Below are 25,011 nucleotides of genomic sequence, written 5' to 3' on the forward strand. Positions count from 1 at the left end.
TAACTGAGATTTTCCTGTATGTTAAATGAATTAAACTAGTTGGTGAAATTTAATGACAATTTTCCCAGGTGAATTATTAAAGGAATTATTAATGCAATTTAATTACACTTAATTTTTGAAAATACACTTTACTAACAAAATAGTAAAGTCAGGTAATGACAAAACTGCAAATGAAACACTTATTATTTACTCTTTTGTATAAAGACCAAGGTCAAATCAACCTTTTTTATAAGTTAAGAAGTGTAACCTATTCCTGTGTGACCTGATATTTCACCAAGGGATTTTAAGGCTAACACAATAACTGCTTTCACCATATCTCCAGAGAAAGATTATTATTATATAAAGAACGATTTCTGCAAGAAGACTTGCCATTGTTTGTGTTGCGCAAGAATGAAATATTCTCTTTGCCTTTCTTTCTTTCTCAGTTTTGTTTTTACATTTGATAAACTGAATAATCCAGTATGCAAAATCAGAGACACATTTCAACTGAATGGATTATATAAAAATGGAGATATAATGTTAGGTGGAATATTTGAGATTAGTTCTACAACAATTCTACCTGATCTTTCTTTCAGATCCAAACCAGACCAATGGCGATGTGAAGGGTAAGTTATTAATGCTTATACACTGTGAAGCACTGGAATCCTGACAGCTATTAACTTTTCTTTTCAGTACTAGTTTTAGTCTAATACATGGACTCAGCTGTTTTTCTCTTTCTTTGCAGTTTTGATGTTTCAGTATTTCAAACGGCACAAACAATGGCTTTCGCCATTGAAGAGATAAACAAAGATTCGACTCTTCTCCCAAATCTAACACTGGGTTACAGGCTTTATGACAACTGTGTGAAGCTGCCATTAGCTTTACGAGCTGCCACCACTTTGATTGGGGGCATGGAAGATGTCATTATTAATTACGATTGTGAAGGACTTCCTCCTGTGGTGGCCATTGTAGGAGACCCAGTATCAACACATTCAATAGCTATATCAAGGATGTTAGGGCTTTTTGGAATGCCATTGGTAAAATACAAACTTTTTTTAATCTATTAATAAATTTAAGGGTGCAATGTATATGACATTAGTCATTGCATTACACTCAGCATTTATTTATTTACTTTCTATATTCCCAAAGTTATTGGTTTAATGTGTAATTAATTACCTGCATTATATTATTTCTTATAACCATTTGCTTTTTATAACCAAAAATGTAATGCTATTTAAAAGAGCTTATGACATAAAACTATAAGCTGGAATCTATAGTAGAATTTTAGAGCAAGAAATGCACGATTAGGTAATTATTATGCCACTGTTGGCAGAAAAGTACCACATTAAAGGATATATGTGAGCATGAGAAAGTAGCCATTTGGTAAATAAGGACAATTTATAAAACATAAGCATTTTAAAAATGGGTAAATTCTAAAACTTCATGATATTTAATACATATTTTATCAAATGTTAGAAAATATTTCAGAAAGAAATGTACATTTATATAATGCACATTTTGGTGATAACAAATTACACATTGTTTCATTAAGTATAACCAAATAAGTGCGGAATAAAGCATACCACTGTTCTATTAAACTTCAGTGTAATATAAATTAATTTGATAGATAGATAGATAGATAGATAGATAGATAGATAGATAGATAGATAGATAGATAGATAGATAGATAGATAGATAGATAGATACTTTATTAATCCCAATGGGAAATTCACAATTTATATTTATTTATTTTAATTTAATTTATATCTATGAAAAACTAGATCACTTCTCATTGTTTCATTTTTGTTATTTTATGTAAATATTTGTAGATTAATAAAAGCTAACATATTTCTTATATTAACTGTTTGCAAATTAATTTATTCGCAGGAGAGTTGCAAATGGATTTACTTGTCATCTTGGATTATTTTGTGTCTTGTTGCTATTGCTAAATGTCTATAGCTCCATACAGCCTTATCTATATCAGCAGATTAAGCTTGTAAAATGGATGGGTGTATTTTTCGTTATCTGGTTATTAATAAAAAAACTGAAATTTTTGACTTCTTACATGTAATTGTTTCAAGTTTCATATCCTTTGTTTTGGTGATATCTTTATTTGCTTTTATTGTTAGGTCAGTTTTTATGCTACATGCTCCTGTTTAAGCAATAAACAAGAATTCCCATCATTCTTTAGAACAATCCCAAGTGATGCATTCCAGGTCAAAGTTATTGTTGAAATCATTAAACATTATGGATGGACCTGGGTTGGCATTATTGCCAGTGAGGATGACTATGGGCAGTATGCAGTAAGAACTTTTCATGAGGAGGTTACAAAATATGCTTGTGTTGCATTTTCTGAGACTCTTCCTAAAGTAAAACAGAAGAATAAAGTTTCCCAAATAATCAATACTATAAAACAATCCACTGCAAAAGTTATTGTTGTATTTTCATCGGGTGTTGATTTAAATGCTTTATTTGATGAAGTTGTTTCACAGAACATTACAGGCAGACAGTGGATTGGAAGTGAAGCATGGAGTACTGGCAGTATATTGATAAACAAGGAAAAAATTGGTTCTTTTGCTGGTACTCTAGGTATAGCTATAAGGAGAGGAGCAATTCCGGAATTACAAAACTATTTGCTAAAGGTACGTCCAGATTTTGACCCCAAGAACAGTTTATCTGTACAATTCTGGGAATCAATGTTTGACTGTAAATTCCAAGATAATATGCAAGAACAAAACTCTTCTACTTGGTCTGGTGTCAAGGCATGCACAGGGTTTGAAGATCTGCCAAGCAAAAGCACAGGATATAGCGATGTTTCTCAACTCAGAGACTCCTACAATGTGTACAAAGCTGTTTATGCTTTAGCACATGCACTGCACAGTCTGGTGTCCTGTGAAACAGGAAAAGGACCCTTTAAAAACCATAACTGTGCAAATGTCAGGAATACTCAGCCCTGGCAGGTAGGGATAATTTAAATTCAATCAATATATTCATTAGTTTCTTCAGATTAGAATAACTTAAGAAAAATCAAAATGAAATTATCCCCCTGAATATACAACACTGACCAAGGAACTGATTACATTTTGCAAAGAGTTTTAAAAATAATGTATTTACAGGTATTGACTTTGGTTATGATTATACAATGAATGCATTCCCTTCCCAAAGGGTTAGATAGAAACTAGCTGCAAAATAAGTCTAAAGATGTGCTTTTATTGAGGCAGGTTATTAGTCAATTTTCCAGCAGGTAGGTGCAGTAATTTAAAGTTCTTTTGTAGCCCTTACACTTCCTTTGTGACTACTGAGGCTTGGCTGTGAAAAAATGCTGAATTTCTGTTATTTCCTCAAATTACTTATTTATGTAATACTTTGAAATATTAATCAAAAGGATATCTAACCCATTTAAAATATTTTGCTTGTTTTTGCTTATTTCTTTTATAAGTTGTTACATTATCTGAAGAAAGTGAATTTCACAAATCACTTAGGTGAAAGAATAGCCTTTGATGAAAATGGAGATGTACTGGGAATATATGACATTATTAATTGGCAGCAAGGTGATGATGGCATTGTAACAATTAAAAATGTAGGAGTTTTTGATAAATCTGCATTGGCAAGTCAGGAGCTTTATTTGGATGAAAATGAAATATTCTGGAATTTTGATCAAAGAAAGGTATTTTCTGTTTACAGTTATTTCAGCTCTAAACCTAAGCTCTCACTTTTAAAATCAGTTTTAGTATCCATTTTATGTACATGGGGCTCAGTGTTTCATACCTTACAGCTCCAGAGTCTGAGATCTGAATGTACTGCCTGTGTGAAGCTTGTATATTCTTCCCTCCTTTGCATCATCTCTGAGTACATTGAACTCCATTATCCAAATGTTAAAGTATAAATTGGTGCCGGTGTGCATTTTTGTCTGTGTGTCTTGCTATGTTTCAAGCTAGACTGAAAGTCTATGTATAGATAGTTTGAAGTCTGGATATAAGGTGTCTCCTGCAAATGAGATAAATTGACTTTTTCTGCCAGAACTGACTTATTATGGAAGAAGAACCTTAAATAAAACCAAAGAAATGCATTATATTATATTTTTTTAGGTTCCTGAATCAGTTTGTAGCAAAAGCTGTGAGCCCGGCACTAGAAAAGCCACCAGGAAAGGACAGCCGGTGTGCTGCTTTGACTGTATACCTTGTGCTGATGGAGAGATAAGTACTGACATTGGTAAGAATCAAACAGAGTTTCTGGAAATGAAAGTTTCTGAGAAAATTATTTTTAAAAATGAAAAAAAAAAAACACACACACATAAAAACACCACTTGTTTGACTTTGCATTTTGAAACAGTTACAATTCCTCCAGTAATGACTACTAATTGACCTTGTATTCCAGTAGTAAGAATTTTGTTATTCAAATCAAGCAAACATTTTAATAACATAGTGTGAAAAAGGCATAGAATGTGAAGCAAAAAGTGGGGGATGAGAAAGCAGAACAAATTATTAGGAGGTAAAAACGTGTAGTATCTATAGACATTTAAAACAGATATAGTGTAATGAATGCAACATTTCTTACTGAATGCAACATTTCATACTGCATTACGATGAATGCAATCAAATACAACAGTTTTAATACATTACCCTTTATGATGCCCAATCAATGGTATGAAGTACCAAATAAATTTGAAGAAAAATTTGTTTGCATTCAATGACTAATTTAGTGTAGCTTTAAATTCTTAAAGATACTTAGAGAAAAGCCAAGCAAAATGACACCTTTTATTGGCTAACTAGAAAGATTACACTATGCAAGCTTTCGAGGCAACTCAGGCCCCTTCTTCAGGCAAGATGTAATAAGAAATATAATAATATAATAAATATAATAATTAAGAAATATATATTTCTTAATAAGAAAATAAATGTGTGTTTTATAATATGGCCTGGTTCAGTAATGACAGCTCCACAAAAAGAAAAATATGGGGGAGCCTAATGAATGAACATCCAAAAAAATTAAACACCCTTGAATATAGAACCCCTCCAAATATCTTGGCAAAATAAACTAAATAAATCTGCTACATAGCCACTGATTTCTCAGAAGCACCGGCCGGTGGGTAGCTCTTGCCAAACATGATGCCTTCTTCTAGAAAGCCTGAGCTTTTCTGGAGATTGAACGGGAAGGGGTGGGGTCAGTTGCCCTTATTGGGAGATTTCACTGCACTGTGGAGAGAGAAGGAGATGACAATGTTAACAATAGCACCCCCTCTCATCTCAGAGTGTTATCACATACCTTGATGGAGCCTGTAAGGAGATCCTCTGACACACATGCATGATGATAACTGATACAAAACTACCAGTCTATTTATATTTTCATGGCTTGTTTTTTAAATAGAAACAATGTCTCTTTGCTCAATGAATGTGGAGCTCATATGGCATAATAAGTATATTTGAACATTAAAGTAATTATGTTTAGGGTCAGTATATACCGTAGCATGGCATATGGCTTATTTAGCATTGGCTCTGCTTCATAAGAGTCACCAAACATGTTGCATTTTCCGAACATGTATGTGATACCTTTTTTATTTTTACTAATACAAAGTATAGACCCAAAGTTATTTTTTCTAACTGAGGTAAAATAATAATTTACAATAGATGACATTGTATTCTAAAGATTTAAGTTCTGTTCAACCTGTAGAACTGGGAAGCATGGTAGCACAGCTGCCTTACAGTAAGGAGACTACGGTTCACGTCCCGTGTCCTTCCTGCTTGGAGTTTGTATGCTCTCCCCGTGTCTATATGGGTTTACTCCTGCAATTCAAAGACATGCAGGTTAGGTGCATTGGCAGTTCTATATTAGCCCTAGTGTGTGTCAGAGGTGTGTGTGTGTAGCATGTGTTTACCCTGTCCAGGGTTTGTTCCTGCCTTGCACTCTATGCTAGCTGGGATAGGCTCAAGCAGAACCCCCCATGACCCTGTTCGGGACTAAGTGCGTTAGAAAATGACTGACTAACTGACCGGTAGAACTGACACAACTCAAGCATACTAAATAATATATATTTTTATTCTAATTGCATTTAATAATTGTTACAAGAGTGAGTGTGGCAATATTATTTTGCACTTTCACATTTATTTAATATTTAACCTGCAGATATGTGATGATTTTCCTTTTTGTGATATAAAAATTAAGGTGTACAGGATATTTTATGAAGATACACCAATAAAGTAATAAATGTTTCTGAGTAACACTTTCTGATTTTATTTTTTAATCACATACATTTCTTTATTTTGATGGCACATTGGTTATCACTGCTGTCATGGACTTGAAACACCATAGTTATCTTTTAGTTAATTTTTCCTTTGTCTATGTGGCTTTGTCCCTCGATTCTCCAGTCTTCTTCTCATGTTCCAAAGACATGCATGTTATATTGACTAGTGATTGCAATCTGTCCCTGTATTGCCTGGCACCGTATCCAAGGTTGGTTCCCTCATTGTATTCAGTGCTGCTGGATTATATTCTGGCCTTCCACAACCTGGAACTGAATTAAATTGATTTCAGAATGTTACGGAGTAGTATTGCACACTATTTCTGTGAAGTTTGTTCATTTTATTTCTAGAAATAGTTTTGCAGTTTCCATGATTGCAATTCTCAGACAACATCCTCTGAATTATACTATCTATTGTAAATCCATCCATCCATCCATTTTCCAACCCGCTGAATCCGAACACAGGGTCACAGGGGTCTGCTGGAGCCAATCCCAGCCAACACAGGGCAGGAGCCAATCCTGGGCAGGGTGCCAACCCACCGCAGATCTATTGTAAATGCTTCTGACAATTAAATCTTGTGCAGAATTTGGTGGATGTCTTCCCCAAGGCAAGTACTATAAATTTGTATACATACAGTATAATATTTTTGAGTGCTTGTCAATATAAATAGACATTTGATGCATATTCACCATTTTTTCAACTAATTTGAAATCATTTATGAAAACACAAAAGTATTGTAAAAAATAAAATAAAAAAATTAAATTACCACTCTTTTGGTAGCAAGTCTTTGGAAAAAATCATCTTTGAAAAATCAAAGTATCATAATCCATCCATCCATTTTCCAACCCGCTGAATCCGAACACAGGGTCACGGGGGTCTGCTGGAGCCAATCCCAGCCAACACAGGGCACAAGGCAGGGAACCAATCCAGGGCAGGGTGCCAACCCACCGCAGGACACACACAAACACACCCACACACCAAGCACACACTAGGGCCAATTTAGAATCGCCAATCCACCTAACCTGCATGTCTTTGGAATGTGGGAGGAAACCGGAGCGCCCGGAGGAAACCCACGCAGACACGGGGAGAACATGCAAACTCCACGCAGGGAGGACCCGGGAAGCGAACCCGGGTCCCCAGGTCTCCCAACTGCGAGGCAGCAGCGCTACCCACTGCGCCACCGTGCCGCCCAAGTATCATAATAAATTAAAATATTAATTACTGCAGTTTTGAGAGCAAGTCTCTTGAAAAACAAGAAAATGTATGGTATTTAAATTTGTAAATAAACCATCGTATGTCTTAATGCAGGAAAAGTGTAATATTATGCTATTGGTATACAATATATAATGTATAAGGCAGTCTGAAATGCCTGCTTAGTTAAAAGTGCAAAGCTATAGAACTTTAGCAACAGTAAAATTCTTATTTTTGTGATTAAAATTTTTATTAAATTAAATCTAAAAAAGGAACAATTAAGGCATTTTCAAAATTGTAATATGCTATAAGATTAAAGAAATGATAAAAGAATAAACTTGAATTGTCTCCCTCTCTCATTTTAAATAAAATTTCATCAAGAGTTACACTTTGAAAACTTTGCATTATTTTTCTAGTCATATTTGATTATTGAAACATGTGAATATAACATACTGTATATATAGTTGCCATTTTGAGAATTCTTTTTCCTTTTCTTGTAGACTCTATTGAATGTCTACCATGTCAACCAGAATTTTGGTCAAATCATGGAAGAAATCAATGCATTATGAAAGAAATTGAGTTTCTCTCATATGAAGATTCAATGGGACTTACACTAACTACAACTGCCTTAACTGGAGTTTGTCTTTCCCTTGGCATTTTGTCCATTTTTATTCATTATCGACACACTCCAGTGGTGAAAGCAAACAATTCTGAGCTAAGTTTTCTTTTGCTGGCATCACTGACATTATGCTTTTTTTGTGCTTTATGTTTCATCGGACAACCTACAAATTTAAGTTGTATGTTAAGACACGTGATGTTTGGAATTAGCTTTGTTTTGTGCATTTCTTGCATTCTTGTAAAAACCATTGTTGTCATAATGGCCTTTAAAGCTGCACTGCCAGGTAATAACCTAATGAAGTGGTTTGGGGTTCCCCAGCAGAGAGGTACAGTATTTTTCTTTACATTAATACAGTCTGTAATATGCATTGTATGGCTGTCAACAGCGCCTCCTGTTCCAAATAAAAACACCAAAATTCAAAGTGTGAAAATTATCTTTGAATGTGATGTTGGATCGCTCACGGGATTTAGCTGCCTACTGGGATATATTGGCTTTTTAGCTGGCATTTCATTTATTTTAGCATTTCTTGCTAGAAACCTTCCAGACAGCTTTAATGAAGCAAAATTCATCACATTTAGCATGCTGATCTTCTGTGCAGTTTGGATAACATTTATTCCTGCTTATATCAGCTCTCCTGGAAAATACACAGTGGCTGTGGAGATATTTGCAATTTTAGCTTCAAGCTTTGGGGTCCTCTTTGCAATATTCCTTCCCAAATGTTATATTATTTTAATTAAACCTGAGAAAAATAACAAAAAAGCTCTCATGGGTAAACCAGCTACTAAAAAATAGTGTCTTTCAAAAATATTTAATAATTATTTGTGCCATATCACTTTTTGCATTTGACTTTGAGTCTGTAAGAATAAATCCTTCATTGTGTTCCCAATCATTTTCTATGAAAATTATGTTCAGTTTGACTGCTTTTTTTTTGAAATACTCAAAATAATTAAAAAGATGTACGAAAGCAAAATTTCTTCAGTAGTTTGTGATTGTTTTACAGAGACATACATGTTTAAATTAAAAGACCATTTCTCTTTTCATGATCAATGTCATCCTAAGCTTTCATTTTTCTTCAGATAAACAAAAATAGCAATTATTAAATATATATGATTGCTGTTTTAAAATTACCATATTGTTGACCTTTTTACACAACAGCAATTAACAGTGGGAATTCTGAAATTCCAATTAAAATACTGGCTCGAATTACTAATAGATCTCCAAGGATTGTTAATTTAAGGTATAAAATACATTGCTACAGTGAGCATTATTAGTTAGGCATTCTCCAACAATGATACACATTCTGTATGCTGCTCTCTACCTGAGGATGCTGAATGCTGCTTTATATGCTTCAGAACCCTCCTGCAAAGTTCAAGGAACATTTCAGCTAAACAGTTTATATAAAAAAGGGGATATTATGCTGGGAGGCATTTTTGAAATAAGCACCAAAACAATTGTGCCAGATTTATCCTTTCAGATGAAACCAGGACAATGGAGATGTGACGGGTGAGATATTATTTTACTGTTGTATAGTTAATGATGGTGTATTTAGTAAATAAATGTTTGTTGTAAGCAGTCATGGTTAAACTTGGTATGTTTTTTTAATCATTTGTCAAAGTTACTGTTTCTACAGTGAACATATATTCACTGTAACTATGCTGTATTTTTGTAAATGAAACAGTCTACACAGAAATGTAATCTTTATAAGGTCCTGGTTAACTGTAATAGTTTTTCATATTTGCTGTGAACAATCATGTTCTGGGACATAAATACATCTATTACCATATTTTCATTTTTTAATTTACGGTGTATTATTTTACAAGTAAATAAAATAAAACTGAAAACATTTTGGTATATTTTTGTTATCTTAAGAAAATTAATTTTGTTGTGAAGAAAGTCCACTATTGTTTTTGGTTTTGATAGGGTAGATATATCGATCTTTCAAAGGGCACAAACAATGATCTTTGCAATTGAAGAAATCAACAGGAATCCAAGCTTTCTTCCTAACATTACACTGGGATACAGAATAATCGATAACTGTGAGAAACTGCCAATAGCCCTCAGAGCAGCCGCTGCTTTAGTTGGTGGTTTGGATGACATTAGCATGGATTTCAACTGTAAAGGTTCCCCTCCTGTTCTTGCTATTGTAGGGGATCCAACATCAACCAACTCAATAGCTCTGTCAAGAATATTAAGTCTTTTCCGGATGCCTCTGGTAAAGTACATAATCAATTAAATGCATTTATGCAATGTGCAAAGAAAATAATGAAATGATTTATTATGCATCTGATTTAAACGTACTGATTCACAATCACTGTGTTTATAATAAAGCTTAGCCATCTAAATATAACCTACGAAATAACTGTAAAGTAAAAACATATGGTATCTTTTCAATTACAAATATATCAACATAAAAAGCATTGGCAAAAGCATATAAAATCTGGCTTACAGGGGCATGTTAAGAAGACAAAAACTATGCAGTACCCATAACACATCGATGATAGTAACCATTATTTTTTTATATTACAAACTTAACAAATTATTTATATTTCAGGCATAAGTATCTATTATTAAATCATAATACATATGTTGCATTATATAATGTATACATGTTTTAAGCAAATGCTACATTTTTATGGCATACACATTTAAATTCAATTTTACAAACCAAAAAAAATGAATGTACTGTATGGGTAACAGGCATTGAAACAAATTTGCAAATGTTTAATAGGTTGGCATTTGACTTTGGATTATGTATTTCATATTTATGTGCTACATAACTGTACTTTTAACAAAAACTATAGTATCTTATTCTGTCTTGTCTGCTTTAGATTAGCTATTATGCAACCTGCGCCTGCTTGAGCAATAAACAAGAGCACCCTTCCTTCTTTAGGACAATTCCAAGTGACACTTTTCAGGTGAAAGCAATGATTGAGATTCTGAAACATTTTGGCTGGACTTGGGTTGGTGCTATAGCAAGTGAAGATGACTATGGTCAAAATGCTATGGCCGAACTTAGTGAACAAATCAAAAGCATTGGCTGCCTTTCCTTCGTTGAAACCATCCCAAAAGTCAATCAAAAAATGAAAATTATCAAAATACTGGAGACAATTAAAATATCAACTGTAAACGTCATTATTGTATTTGCATCTGGAGTGGATATAAGTGCGTTGGTAAAGGAAGTTGTTTCCAACAATATCATAGGAAAGCAGTGGATTGCAAGTGATGCATGGAGTACTACTCATTCATTGGCTACCAAAGAAAACTTTGCTTCCTTTGGGGGGACAATTGGCATTACTGTACGCAGAGGTGAAATTCCAGGTCTAGAAAGCTTTCTGGTTCAACTTCATCCGAATACATACCCAAATAACACATTGATTATTCAGTTCTGGGAAGCAATGTTTGGATGCACATTCCAGCAAAATATAAATAACCAAACATCCTCTTCTTTGGGACAGAATAAGATCTGTACAGGTGATGAGGATATACAAAGTAAAAAAACTCCATATTCTGATGTATCACAATTAAGAGGGTCTTATAATGTGTATAAGGCTGTGTATGCCTTGGGATATGCTCTTCATAATGCAATGAACTGCGAATATGGAAAAGGACCATTTATGAAAAATTCTTGTGTGGATGTCACAAGTATGCAGCCTTGGCAAGTAAGTGAACAGTTTCAAATGAAATGTAAAAAGGAGAATGTGCAATATTTATACATATATAAGACTACAAAGCTATAAGTTCTTTCTCAGATTATTCTACAGTCTCATGCCTATCTGCAAAAGACTGAAGCCATTTAGATCATTTTGTATTCAAACAGCAATTTTTTATGATTATGGATATTCCAAAAGTCAGCGAAACATAGCATATCTTCTGTAAGGTTGCATGCTTTTGTGTTTTTGCACACCATAAACATTATAATATAAATCAACCAGAGAGTTATGTGTTGTGCTCTTAAAAATAACACTCCCTTTTTTGGTTTATTTATTCCCTTTAAGCTTTTTCACTACCTGAAATATGTTAACTTTACAAATCATTTAGGAGAAAGAGTGGCCTTTGATAAAAACGGAGATGTCCTTGCTGTCTACGACATCCTGAACTGGCAATGGGATGAAGATGGCAGTGTAAAAATCAAAACTGTTGGTCTTTTTGACATGACTGCGCCATCAGGGAAAGAACTCCTTATGAATGAAAGCAGCATCTTTTGGAATTTTGATTCTGGAAAAGTGAGTAAACAGCAAAAAATCCAACTCTATTTTAGGGGTCTTTCTAGAGAGTATATGCCAAGCTATACAACTGAATGTCAGAAATAAGTGCAATTGCTAATCATAACTGTGCAAAAGATTAAATTAAAGATAATAAAAGATTAATTATTCACAGCCATCACTTCTAAAGCTCTTATTGTATTTTTTTATGCAACAGGTTCCAGAGTCTATCTGCAGTAAAAGTTGCCTTCCAGGCACAAGAAAAGCAACCAAGAAAGGGAAACCCATTTGCTGCTTTGACTGTGTACCTTGTGCAGATGGAGCAGTTAGCCATCAAACTGGTAAGTAGTTTCCTTCAGGTTGCCTGCTATACATTTCATGTAATCACACAAACCTACACATTTAAGGTTAAAATTGTACTTGTATTTTTATACATATAATTGCATAGTGATAAGTATGGATGACTGAGGGTTTCAGGGTGTGATTGTACACACAGTTGTTCAAAAAAGCAAAGAATAAAACAAAAATTGAATGTATAGCAAAACTGAGTGTGCCACAGATATCTACATTTCAGCACACATATGGCACTGTTATTAAACTGTGTGAAATCAGACTCGACACAAACAGATGCAGGAGACACAAGTGCAACCACACGCTTTTTTAAATTTTTTCTTCCCGTGGGAAACGCCTTCACCCGTTTCCCACTGGTACAACACAGTCCAAGCAAGCACAACACAACCCAATTTCTTCCTTTTCTCTTTTTCTTTTTCTTTTCCTTCCTCCACTCCTCCAGGTAAGCTTTGTCTCCCTCCTCCTGACTGGTTCTCAAAGTGGTGTCTGCTGGCTCCTTTTATAAGGCACCTGGAAGTGCTCCAAGTGCTTGATGATCTACTTCCGGCAGCACTTCCAGGTGTGGAGGAAGAACTGCCCACACGGGCTCAGCAGCAGCTGCAGCACTCCCACCTAGCATTCCGGGGGAAGTAATGCTCTGGCCACGCTTCCTTCCCCGGTCCTTCCATCGTGAAAGCGTCTCGGCCCTTGCAGTCCGCCACAACTGCTTATACCTACAAACCAGATTAGTGTGCTGCAGTATGTAAAGGGAATTTGTAATTTCCATTACTTAACTCAACAGATTTTATTACTGAACATATTTAAAAATGTTTTTTATACTCTATGTACTTTATAATTAATATCTTAATCATTTATGTCTATAAAAAAATAATAATAATAAAACCAAAATTGGGTTGTATTTTTGTGCTCCAAATAAAACGGCAGTTTGGCACAGAATTATGTTACAGTGCCAGTTGAACCACAAAAAATTTGGTACACTGCAAAACTTTTTAAACAGCGGTACTAAGCACTGATGATTTGTAAGTCACTTAGAAACAATCATTAGCTCAATAGTCTGTTTGATTTTTTGCCGCTTCTACCTGCCATTTTCTCTGTCAATTTATTAAAACTGCACATTTATATCTGGCACTTTAGCAGCCAAACATTCATAGAATTAGAATGAAATTTAAAGATATTAATTATTTTATTTAACCCTTTTTTTGTCCTGATATTAGAAAGGCATTTTGTCGAGATCAATTGCTGTATGCTTTTTACTAAAGAAAAGGGGCAAAGAACCATCTTAAATAATATAAATTAAATTTGATTTACTGGAATTTGATATTTTTCTTTTGTGATTTATAGTCTTAAAATATAATCACTGGGGATGGGAATTCCAAAGGACTCCACAGTTCAATATGAAAATAAAATTTTACTAATAACCTACAAAGCCTTAAATGACTTTGCGCCTAACTACATCAGTGTCCTTCTCCATCACTATGTGCCTGTCTGCCCACTAAGATCCTCTGATTCTGGCAATCTGGTTGTGCCGCACACTAATCTACACTCAATAGGTGACAGGGCCTGCAGCTGTTTAGAGCCCAGACTCTGGAATGACCTACCGAAATTAATTAGATCAGCAGACTCCATGAATTCTTTTAAAAAACAACTCAAGACCCATCTGTTCAGGAAGGCTTTTAGCTCTACCTGACTTTATTACCCTTCTTTCAGTTTACCTTTATGTCAAGATGCTCATGTAACCTGTGTGTGTGTGCTAGACCATCAATTATGTTATCTGTTAGGCTTTCTCTGAATTACTATCTTACTCTTCTTTATTTATTTATTTGGTTTAGTACAATGCTATATACTGTATACCCTGCCATTCTTTCCTAAACTCTGTGAAGTGCCTTGAGCATGGGAAAGGCACTATATAAATAAAATGTATCATTATTATTATTTTTAATATTATCACTTTGCGATTTTTATGTTTTAAAATATTCTTTATTGCTATTCAGTTCCACAATATGTTTCAGTTAATTTTTTTCATTTGCAAAATGAGTACTTGTCTTGTGTCTTGGACCATTACAAATAACCTTGTACTAAATACAAACAAAAACAGTAGAAATGGTAATTGACTCTCACAATCAGCAGTGACAACCCCTTTCCCTAGAAATTAGTGATTCCACAGTTGATTTACTGGAATCCTTTACCTTTTTTTTCAGCACACAAACACTCAACTGGGACCTTAGCACCACTTCCATCACTAAGAAGGCTCAGCAGTGGATTTATTTTTTATGAAAATTAAAGGAATGTAATGTACAATTCTACAAAGCCCTCCTCAAACTGCCACCTTATTGTGGTGGAGGGGTTTGCGTGTCCCAATGATCCTAGGAGCTCTGTTGTCCGGGGCTTTATGCCCCTGGTAGGGCCACGCAAGGCAAAATGGTCCTAGGTGAGGGATGAGACAAAGTGCGGTTCAACATAACCTCCTATGATGAATAAAAAATTTGGACGGCGTTTTCCCTTGCCCAGACGCGGGTCACCAGGGCCTCCCTCTGGAGCCAGGCCTGGAGGTGGGGCTCGATGGCGAGCGCCTGGTGGCCGGGCTTGCACCCATGGGGCTCGGCTGGGCACAGCCCGAAGAGGCAACGTGGGTCCCCCTTCCCATGGACTCACCACCTATGGGAGGGGCCAAGGAGGTCGGGTGCAGTGTGAGTTGGGTGGTGGCCAAAGGCGGGGACCTTGGTGGTCCGATCCTCGGCTACAGAAGCTGGCTCTTGGGACGTGGAATGTCACCTATCTGAAGGGGAAGGAGCCTGAGCTAATGCATGAGGTTGAGAGGTTCCGGCTTGATATAGTCGGGCTCACCTCAACGCACAGCTTGGACTCTGGAACCAATCTCCTTGAGAGGGGCTGGACTCTCTACCACTCTGGAGTTGCCCCCGGTGAGAGGCGCCGAGCGGGTGTGGGCATACTTATTGCCCCCCAACTTGGAGCCTGTACATTGGGGTTTACCCCAGTGGATGAGAGGGTAGCCTCCCTCCGCCTTCAGGTGGGGGGATGGGTCCTAACTGTTGTTTGTGCGTATGCACCGAACAGCAGTTTGGACTACCCACCCTTTTTGGAGTCCCTGGAGGGGGTGCTAGAGGGCATACCTTCTGGGGACTCCCTCGTACTGCTGGGAGACTTCAATGCTCACATGGGCAATGACAGTGAGACCTGGAAGGGCGTGATTGGGAGGAATGCCCCCCCCCCCGATCTGAACCCGAGTGGTGTTTTGTTATTGGACTTCTGTGCTCGTCACGGATTATCCATCACAAACACCATGTTCAAGCATAGGGGTGTTCATATGTGCACCAGGACACCCTAGATCTCAGTTCGATGATCGACTTTGTGGTCGTATCGTCGGACTTGCGGCCACATGTCTTGGACACTCGGGTGAAGAGAGGGGCGGAGCTGTCAACTGATCACCACCTGGTGGTGAGTTGGCTTCGATGGTGGGGGAGGATGCTGGTCAGGCCTGGTAGGCCCAAACGTGTTGTGAGGGTCTGCTGGGAACGTCTGGCAGAGCCCCCTGTCAGAAGTAGCTTCAACTCCCACCTCCGGCAGAACTTCGACCACGTCCCGAGGGAGGTGGGGGACATTGAGTCTGAATGGGCCATGTTCCATGCCTCTATTGTTGAGGCGGCTAACCGGAGCTGTGGCCGTAAGGTGGTCGGTGCCTGTCGTGGCGGCAATCCCCGAACCCGTTGGTGGACACCAGCGGTGAGGGATGCCGTCAAGCTGAAGAAGGAGTCCTACCAGACCCTTTTGTCCTGTGGGACTCTGGAGGCAGCTAATAGGTACCGGCAGGCCAAGCGGAATGCGGATTCGGTGGTTGCTGAGGCAAAAACTCGGGCATGGGAGGAGTTTGGGGAGGCCATGGAGAACGACTTTCGGACAGCTTCGAGGAGATTCTGGTCCACCATCCGGCGTCTCAGAAGGGGGAAGCAGTGCAGTATCAACACTGTATATGGTGGGGATGGTGCGCTGCTGACCTCGACTTGGGACATTGTGGGTCGGTGGGGGGAGTACTTCGAAGACCTCCTCAATCCCACTAACATGCCTTCCAATGAGGAAGCAGAGCCTGGGGACTCGGAGGGGGGCTCTCCCATCTCTGGGACTGAGGTCACAGAGGTGATCAAAAAACTGAGATACGCCTGGAGTTCCTCAAGGCTCTGGATGTTGTAGGGCTGTCTTGGTTGACACGTCTCTGCAACATCGCATGGACATCAGGGACAGTGCCTCTGGATTGGCAGACCGGGGTGGTGGTCCTCCTCTTTAAGAAGGGGGACCGGAGGGTGTGTTCCAACTACAGTGGGATCACACTCCTCAGCCTCCCTGGAAAAGTCTATTCGGGGGTTCTGGAGAGGATGGTCCATTGGATAGTCGAACCTCGGATTCAGGAGGAACAGTGTGGTTTTCATCCTGGTCGCGGAACAGTGGACCAGCTCTACACCCTTAGCAGAGTCCTGGAGGGTGCATGGGAGTTCTCCCAACCAGTCTACATGTGTTTTGTGGACTTGGAAAAGGCGTTCGACTGTGTCCCTCTGAGAATCCTGTGGGGGGTGTTCCGGGAGTATGGGGTCCCAGACCCCCTGATAAGGGCTGTTTCGGTCCCTGTACAACTGGTGTCAGAGCTTGGTCCACATTGCCGGCAGTAAGTCAAACCCGTTTCCAGTGAGAGTTGGACTCCGCCAGGGCTGCCCTTTGTCACCGATTCTGTTAATAACTTTTATGGACAGAATTTCTAGGCGCAGCCAGGGTGTTGAGGGGGACCAGTTTGGTGGACTCAGGATTGGGTCACTGCTTTTTGCAGATGATGTTGTCCTGTTTGCTTCATCAGGCCGTGATCTTCAGCTCTCTCTGGATCGTTTCGCAGCTGAGTGTGAAGCGGCTGGGATGGGAATCAGCACCTCCAAATCCGAGACCATGGTCCTCAGCTGGAAAAGGGTGGAGTGCCTTCTCAGGGTTGGGAGCGAAATCCTGCCTCAAGTGCAGGAGTTTAAGTATCTCGGGGTCTTGTTCATGAGTGAGGGCAGAATGGAGCGTGAGATTGACAGGCGGATCGGTGCGGCGTCCGCAGTGATGAGGGCTCTGCATCGGTCTGCCATGGTGAAAAAGGAGCTGAGCTGTAAGGCAAAGCTCTCAATTTACCAGTCGATCTATGTTCCTACCCTCACCTATGGTCATGAGCTATGGGTAGTGACCGAAAGAACGAGATCGCGAATACAAGTGGCTGAAATGAGTTTCCTCCGCAGGGTGTCTGGGCTCTCCCTTAAAGATAGAGTGAGAAGCTCAGTCATCCGGGAGGGGCTCAGAGTAGAGCCGCTGCTCCTCCGCATTGAGAGGAGTCAGATGAGGTGGCTCAGGCATCTGATCAGGATGCCTCCTGGAAGCCTCCCTGGTGAGGTGTTCCAGGCACGTCCAACCGGGAGGAGGCCCCGGGGAAGATCCAGGACACGCTGGAGGGACTATGTCTCCCGGCTGGCCTGGGAACGCCTCGGGATTCTCCCGGAAGAGCTAGAAGAAGTGGCTGAGGACAGAGAAGTCTGGGTATCTCTGCTCAAGCTGCTGCCCCCGTGACCCAACCTCGGATAAGCGGAAGAGGATGGATGGATGGATGGAATTCTACAAAGTCATAATTGAAAGTGTGATAACGTTCTCTATTGTTGTCTAGTTTGGTCTACTCCAATAATGAATTAGAGCAGGGGCGTCGAACTCCAGTCCTGGAGGGCCGCAGTGGCTGCAGGTTTTCATTCTAACCATCTTCTTAATTAGTGACCCGTTTTTTCTGCTAATTACTTCTTTTAATTAGCTTGACTCGGGCCCCTTAGTTGTTTCTTTTTCCTTAATTAGTGGCCAAACAATAGTGAGACGTGAAACAAGTGGCCACATGACCAGCTCACCTGTGCCCATCACACAGAATCTGAAAATAGAGAAAGGTGGAGGTCTCAGTAAGGCTGATGTCTCAGGTCATCAAAACAACTTGATGGTGTTCTTAGAAAAAAACATAAAATCATCAGTTTTGGAAATGTCTGCTGTGGCAGAATGAATAATTAAATAACGGGTTTAATTAACAGCAACCATAGGCTTCTCCTTAAGAAACTAGTTGAAGTTTGAAGCCCCAGATTAAGCTGGTCATCTGTTGGCTCGTTTCACATCTCATTTCTGTTTGGCCGTCATGTTATGAGGAAACGAATCACTTCAGAAGACTAAATCCTTCTAACAGGGATATTAAAGGGAAAAAAATGAATTAACAGTGAAAACTGGTCACTGATTAGGAAAAGGGTTAGAATGAAAACCTGTAGCCACTGCGGCCCTCCAGGCCTGGAGTTCAACACCCGTGAATTAGAATGTATTGTGAGGTCTGGCTGTGTTCTCCCATCTGTTGTACGCCTGTATGCATCTAGTTTCATAAACCATGTCAAAAGGATCTCCACTGACCCTACTCACTCAGGTAATCACTTGTTCTGGTAAACACTTTAGGTCAATTAAAATTAAAACTAATAAACACCTAAACAGTTACTTTTCCAGAGTCATAGCCCTTGCAAACCAGTAATTTAGCCCGTTTTCCCTGTTTATTTGTGTGTTCTCTCATATACTTTATGAAGGTGTGTGTTGTGTATGTACGGTATGCGTAAACACTATACACACAAACATTTTTATTTGCACATCATTTGCTCATCTCCTTTAATATAATTGCACTATTCCACAGCTGTTTATGTTGTTTAACTTAAGTTATTTATGTTATTTGCATGTGATGTTGTGTTCTGTTATAAGTAGTTCCAAAGCTGCCAAGCAAAATTTCTGTACATAAAGTACTGGCAAAAAAGTACTATTCTCATGGTTTCTAATATGCAAATGTGCATTTGTTAAATCTGTCATTTGTTTGCTTTTCTACTAGATGGAAATATTTATATTATCTTAATACATAATTCGCCAGCCTCCTCACTCACTCACTCACTCACTCACTCACTCACTCACTCACTCACTCACTCACTCACTCACATCTGTCCGAAGCCGAATGCGCAGTTGCCTTCTGCGCAGCTGCCCGAAAAACCTTACGAGACCGACATTGCGGCAGGCGGCGGATTTACGACCGCGAAAATTCAAATAGAAAGGCGACTTCGACCGACATCCAACCCCAACATCGCGGCAGGCGGCGGATTTACAGCCGCAAAAATTCAAAGAGAAAGGCGACTTCGATTAAAGCTCTAGAGGCCTGAAAGGCGATTTCGACTACAGCTCGAGGCCTAATTACGCATTCTGATTCAATTACGCATACACCTATATCAGGTTTGTGGTGCTTATACTTATTACTATTCCACTCATGCCCGTTTCATCTTATATTGTCGAAACAGGCTCTTTGTCTAGTATTCTATAATAGTCATTTGTGCTAATTGTGAAAAATGCTATGAAAACCTTGTTGTTTGAGGTTGAGTATGTAACAAGTCCTGCTTCTCTTTAAAACCAAACACTCTTGTATTTTTAGATGCTATCGAATGCATTCAATGCCCAGAAGAATTTTGGTCCAACCCTGGAAGGAATCTTTGTGTCTTGAGAGAAGTGGAGTTCCTTTCTTATAGCGATGCTATGGGAATTACCTTATCAACAACGGCTTTATCTGGAGCTTCCTTTTCAGTGGCCGTATTAGTGATTTTCATGCAATATCGTTACACGCCAGTTGTTAAAGCCAACAATTCTGAGTTGAGTTTTCTTCTACTGACATCATTAACCCTGTGTTTTCTTTGTGCTCTGTGTTTCATTGGGCAACCTTCATATTTGACATGTATGTTGAGGCATGTAGTATTCGGAATCAGTTTTGTTCTTTGTATTTCTTGTATTCTTGTTAAAACAATTGTTGTAATCATGGCATTTAGAGCAACAATGCCTGGCAATAATGTGATGAAATGGTTTGGTACTGCCCAGCAGAGAGGCACAGTCTTTTTATTTACTTTTATTCAATCTCTAATATGCATAATATGGCTGATGGTAGCTCCTCCCATTCCTGCCAGAAACACCAAGTATCAAAATGCCAAGGTAATACTTGAGTGTGATGTTGGATCCTTAACTGGATTTAGCTGCCTTCTGGGATACATTGGGTTGCTGGCTTGCATTTGCTTTATTTTAGCTTTCCTGGCCAGAAACCTTCCAGACACTTTTAATGAAACTAAGTTTATTACTTTCAGCATGCTGATTTTTTGTGCAGTTTGGATAACTTTCATTCCTGCTTACATCAGTTCCCCTGGAAAATACACTGTAGCTGTAGAAATATTTGCTATCTTAGCCTCAAGTTTTGGCCTGCTATTTGCAATATTTGCACCAAAATGTTACATAATTATTTTAAAACCAGAAAGAAATAGCAAAAGGGCACTTATGAGTAAGTCAGCCTTGACCAAATGATTCCACTTATCTTACAAACAGAATGTTTGCAAACAGTCAATCTCTTATATATATTTCTCTTCTGGTTCATCCTGCTTCCACTTCAAAACTGGTCCCGCCCACACGCAGCCGACATGGCATTTCTCGATTCCTATTCGTCCTCTTCCAAACCCTTCCCCAAACTGGCCCAATACAATGCCCCGACATGTCACACCGATGTTGCAGTGATTTTTGTCGAAGAAGATGGCGAACCGCCTGCCGAAAGGGACGTTTGCATCTATCCCATAGGCAACTCCTGTAAACAGATTTCCACGCCCAATATGAATTGCGATCCTATGATTTACCCACTTTTATTACCTTATGGAGACATTGGCTGGCACAAAGATTTACAACATATTCCCGATAAAAGAACTACCAAGCGAATAAGGCTTACTCAATGCCAATTTTACGCGTACAGATTAGCAATGAGGAATACATTTAGTATTTTGCACTCCAGCGGCAAACTATTCCAAAAGTTCGTCATAGATGCGTATGTTAAAACAGAGAGTGCGTGTCTCAACTATCTCAGATTACATCAACAAGATCTGCGCGTGGAACAATATAAACGACTATCAGACGCACTGCAAGCAAACGCTTAAAATAACAACGTATGTGTAGGCAAAATTATCATATTACCGTCCACATTTCCAGGAAGTCCAAGATACATGCAACAAAATTATCAGGATGCCATGGCCATAGTAAGTAAATTCGGAAAAACCTGATTTATTTATCACTTTCACATGTAATTCTACATGCACTGTCGGATACCCAAAGACCAGAGCACAGACCTGATACCAGTCTTCAGCAACGGTCAATTGTACGTGGCTTTTTCTACGGTTAGATCTTTCAACTCATTATCTGTCTTCTCCACCAAAACACCTGTGCACAACTGCGTCTTTCAAGAGGTATTTATTTCTTCTTAATTTCTGAATTCCTTTCTTACTGTTTTCCATTCCTGTTCTTACACCGCCTTATGCTACGGCGGGCGTCGGCTAGTAAAAATATATCCCAATAAGGTTAAAGATGTAGGAGCTAAAAATGCTTATTTTTCAGGAAAGTCTAACTTTTTTAAATTAAAAGAACTGTACTAATATAATAATCAATTGTATTCCTGCATAAAAAAAATATAATAAAAAACGATTGAAAGAAGGCCAGTTTTGCTGTTTTGTGCAACTTATGACACTATTAATAATGTTCTGATTTAACTGAATAGCTTCTTAGCATAACAGTTAGCCATAATGTGATAATCTGTTTAAACTTATTATCTTAAAAGTTAATGCATTTTTTTGTTATACGTTTTATTTTTAGTGTGGTGGAATACGTGTAATTATGGTGTTTATTTCATGAATTGTACTCAGATGGTTTTCTTTATATATAATTATGACAATAAACAAGATAAAAAAGTTTTCTCATTTGAATCTTTTTCAAGTAATTGATACTTTCAGGTTTATTTCCTTAGTTTTCAAATTTGGCAGTTAGAAGAGAATTATTTACACACAAGAATATGTGCCACTCACTATTCACTATGATGCCATTTTAATAAAAAGTATCATTCTAGCATTCTGTTTTTCAGTGCATTAAACAGTAGCAGATATGTAACTAAAACTATGTACTCTCTTATGTTAGAACATTGCACCTTCTTTAGGCCAGTTTTTTGTTTGGCATTTGTAAATTTGGTATCACTTATGTGGTTGCATTTTGATGTTGACAAGCACAGTGTCATGAAAAGGTATTTTCTCCCTTCCAGGTTTCCACTTTTATTGAAAACTTTTGACACTGAATATTTTCAGGTCTTCAACCAAAATCTAATGTTCGATTTAGATATAAGACACTGGAATGCATAAATATTTGCTTTTTTTAAACTTAGTTCATTCGTTTGTTGAACAAAGGTATCCAGTACCTATTAGCAGTGTGTGAACAAGATTGTCTCTCCATGATAAACTCAACAAAATTAAAAGACAAAGTACCATGGCCAGGCTGAGTTATTTGTTCTATCTGCTGCAATTAGAGCCAAGCTCCAGCTCAAAGATTCCACAGGCAACCCACATAATGTCACAATCAAAAGAAAGTTCTGAAGAGTTCAGGAAAAGAAATGTTGATATATGTCAGTCTTAAAAGGGCCTATAAGGTCTTTTCTGAAGCTCTGAAATCCCACTGAATCACACTAAGAACTACTTTGAAAGCAATAGTGAATATTACCAGGAGTAGCCAGCCTGCAACAATTACTCTAAGAACACAGCATCAGTCAATCAGAAAGCCAAAAAGCACCCTAAAAAATATCAGAGAAAAAAAGTTGTAAATGTAAAAGTCTGTGTCAGAATAGCTGAAAAGAGGCAAAATTACAGTTTGCACTGGCCTGGTCAAAGTCAAATCTAACCCTAACTGACACAGTGTGGCTAAAGTGAGCAATTCATGCTTGAAAACCTACCGATATTTACAAATTAAAGCAGTTATTCAAAGAACTGTGACCTACAATTTCTCCACATTAACTAAAAAACTGATATGGAATTATAGGAAGTGCTTGGTGGCAGTCGTTGTAGCTAAAGATGGCACAACAAGTTAATAAATGGAGGAAATTATTTTTTCACATAGTCTTTTAGGAGTAGTAGCTATAATTTATTTTCTTTAAAAGATATATCTGGCAAGCACCACAGACAATTTGGATCACTTCATAAAAAGAAATAAATATTATATAAATGAGTTATGTCACTATACCAGATTTCCTAAATGTTACCAAAAAAAAAGACAGAAACATCTTCAGTTATCAGCAGTATATATTCCATCTAAGATTAATCAATTAATTAAATATTCAATCTTATTGAGAACATAGCATATTTCAAATAAAACATCTTTACAGAGAACTTTACAAAACAATATGCCTAGATTAATTAATGGTGTTACCATGCACACTGAAAGAAACTGTGATAAAACCTGAATGATATACAAATAAATGTAAAGATCTAATTAAAGCAGAACTATCTGACCTATTCCAAAACTAAACAATAAATGATAACCATGGTAAGGAAATGTTCATTTCTTTCCAGATACTTATCCCTGAGGTAATGCCCTATTTGTAGTTCAAGTCTGCAGTCAAATTATCTTTGTCCTAATTATCATTGAAACCAGGTTAGAAAGAAAATTAACCTTCACTGATATAATAACAAAATTGTTAACCATATCTTCCTTGAAAACTAGAACATACAAGTAAGACATCGGCTTCTGCATATTTGATTAAACATCAACATAGTGCCTTAATCAATAGTATACTCCTCCTATCCTATGCCTATCCTCTCCTGGCACCTACTGTGTGACCTGTACCATAGTGTTTGGGAAAATGATTTTGCTTTTCTCCATTTAGGACATACTAAAATTTCTCTCTCTAGGCTGTTCCAGGAGGATTCTCTTTTGGGATTGATCCTATGTCTATCGGGGTGATCCAAGTCTATTGACACAGACATGTACAGTAAAGGCATTCCCTCCTTCACTTTAATGGGGTTTGTTTTGGGTCTACCATATGACTTCCAGTATTTTCATATTACTTTCATGTTATTTTCACATTTAACTTAGAATCCCGATATATTGAATAAATTCACATCAATCAATATTATTATTCTGGTGATGCCATTATGTGTCTTGTTTTTTGGATGGTTGCTTTTATTTTGGGACAACTTTACAATGACTATGAGATGATGGTGCACTGCTTCTAGCATCCATCTCTAGGATCAAATTACAAATCACTACAATCTGTTTTTTCTAGAGTTAGCAGAAAGCTGAAGGGTGCATCCAGGAAGGTTTACTGTTAGGTCCTTTTCTTTGTTTTCTTGACATTGATTCTTGGCATTTGTAATATATTATGTGTTTTAGGCAGCAATTATAATGAGCCACCATGAAGCCGTTTTTGGTTGAACTTCTTTGTTTAATGTGAACTTGCATAAAACATACACTACAGGTGCCCAGCAGGAATAATACAGAACAAACACGCATGTCACAA

The 25,011-nt window shown here is 37.9% G+C and overlaps 2 protein-coding genes across 2 annotated transcripts; both read left to right on the forward strand.

Annotated features, from left to right (window-relative positions):
* The first annotated feature begins 433 nt into the window (after nucleotides 1-433).
* Nucleotides 434-8,905, forward strand: LOC127526551 (extracellular calcium-sensing receptor-like). The gene is made up of 6 exons (XM_051922271.1): nucleotides 434-605; nucleotides 725-1,016; nucleotides 2,109-2,939; nucleotides 3,419-3,646; nucleotides 4,068-4,191; nucleotides 7,910-8,905. The coding sequence occupies exons 1-6, from the start codon at nucleotides 517-519 to the stop codon at nucleotides 8,818-8,820; spliced, it is 2,475 nt and encodes an 824-aa protein (XP_051778231.1). The 5' UTR covers nucleotides 434-516; the 3' UTR covers nucleotides 8,821-8,905.
* Nucleotides 8,906-9,191: 286 nt separating this feature from the next.
* On the forward strand, nucleotides 9,192-21,043 carry LOC114645377 (extracellular calcium-sensing receptor-like). The gene is made up of 6 exons (XM_028793236.2): nucleotides 9,192-9,531; nucleotides 9,949-10,240; nucleotides 10,857-11,687; nucleotides 12,024-12,251; nucleotides 12,448-12,571; nucleotides 20,092-21,043. Exons 1-6 carry the CDS (start codon nucleotides 9,317-9,319, stop codon nucleotides 21,000-21,002), a joined length of 2,601 nt encoding a protein of 866 aa, XP_028649069.1. The 5' UTR covers nucleotides 9,192-9,316; the 3' UTR covers nucleotides 21,003-21,043.
* The last annotated feature ends 3,968 nt before the right edge of the window (nucleotides 21,044-25,011 follow it).

This window comes from Erpetoichthys calabaricus, chromosome 2 (genome assembly GCF_900747795.2).
Source record: "Erpetoichthys calabaricus chromosome 2, fErpCal1.3, whole genome shotgun sequence".
Classification (NCBI taxonomy): Eukaryota; Metazoa; Chordata; class Cladistia; order Polypteriformes; family Polypteridae; genus Erpetoichthys; species Erpetoichthys calabaricus.

What these genes read in the sequence shown, in the direction of transcription:
- LOC127526551 (XM_051922271.1), top strand. Translation starts at nt 517, where the DNA reads ATGTTAGGTGGAATATTTGAGATTAGTTCTACAACAATTCTACCTGAT. An exon ending in GACCAATGGCGATGTGAAGG is followed by an intron (nt 606 to 724) that starts GTAAGTTATTAA and finishes CTTTCTTTGCAG; the next exon opens with TTTTGATGTTTCAGTATTTC. An exon ending in AGAGATAAGTACTGACATTG is followed by an intron (nt 4,192 to 7,909) that starts GTAAGAATCAAA and finishes CTTTTCTTGTAG; the next exon opens with ACTCTATTGAATGTCTACCA.
- LOC114645377 (XM_028793236.2), top strand. Translation starts at nt 9,317, where the DNA reads ATGATACACATTCTGTATGCTGCTCTCTACCTGAGGATGCTGAATGCT. An exon ending in GGACAATGGAGATGTGACGG is followed by an intron (nt 9,532 to 9,948) that starts GTGAGATATTAT and finishes TGGTTTTGATAG; the next exon opens with GGTAGATATATCGATCTTTC. An exon ending in GGAATTTTGATTCTGGAAAA is followed by an intron (nt 12,252 to 12,447) that starts GTGAGTAAACAG and finishes TTTATGCAACAG; the next exon opens with GTTCCAGAGTCTATCTGCAG.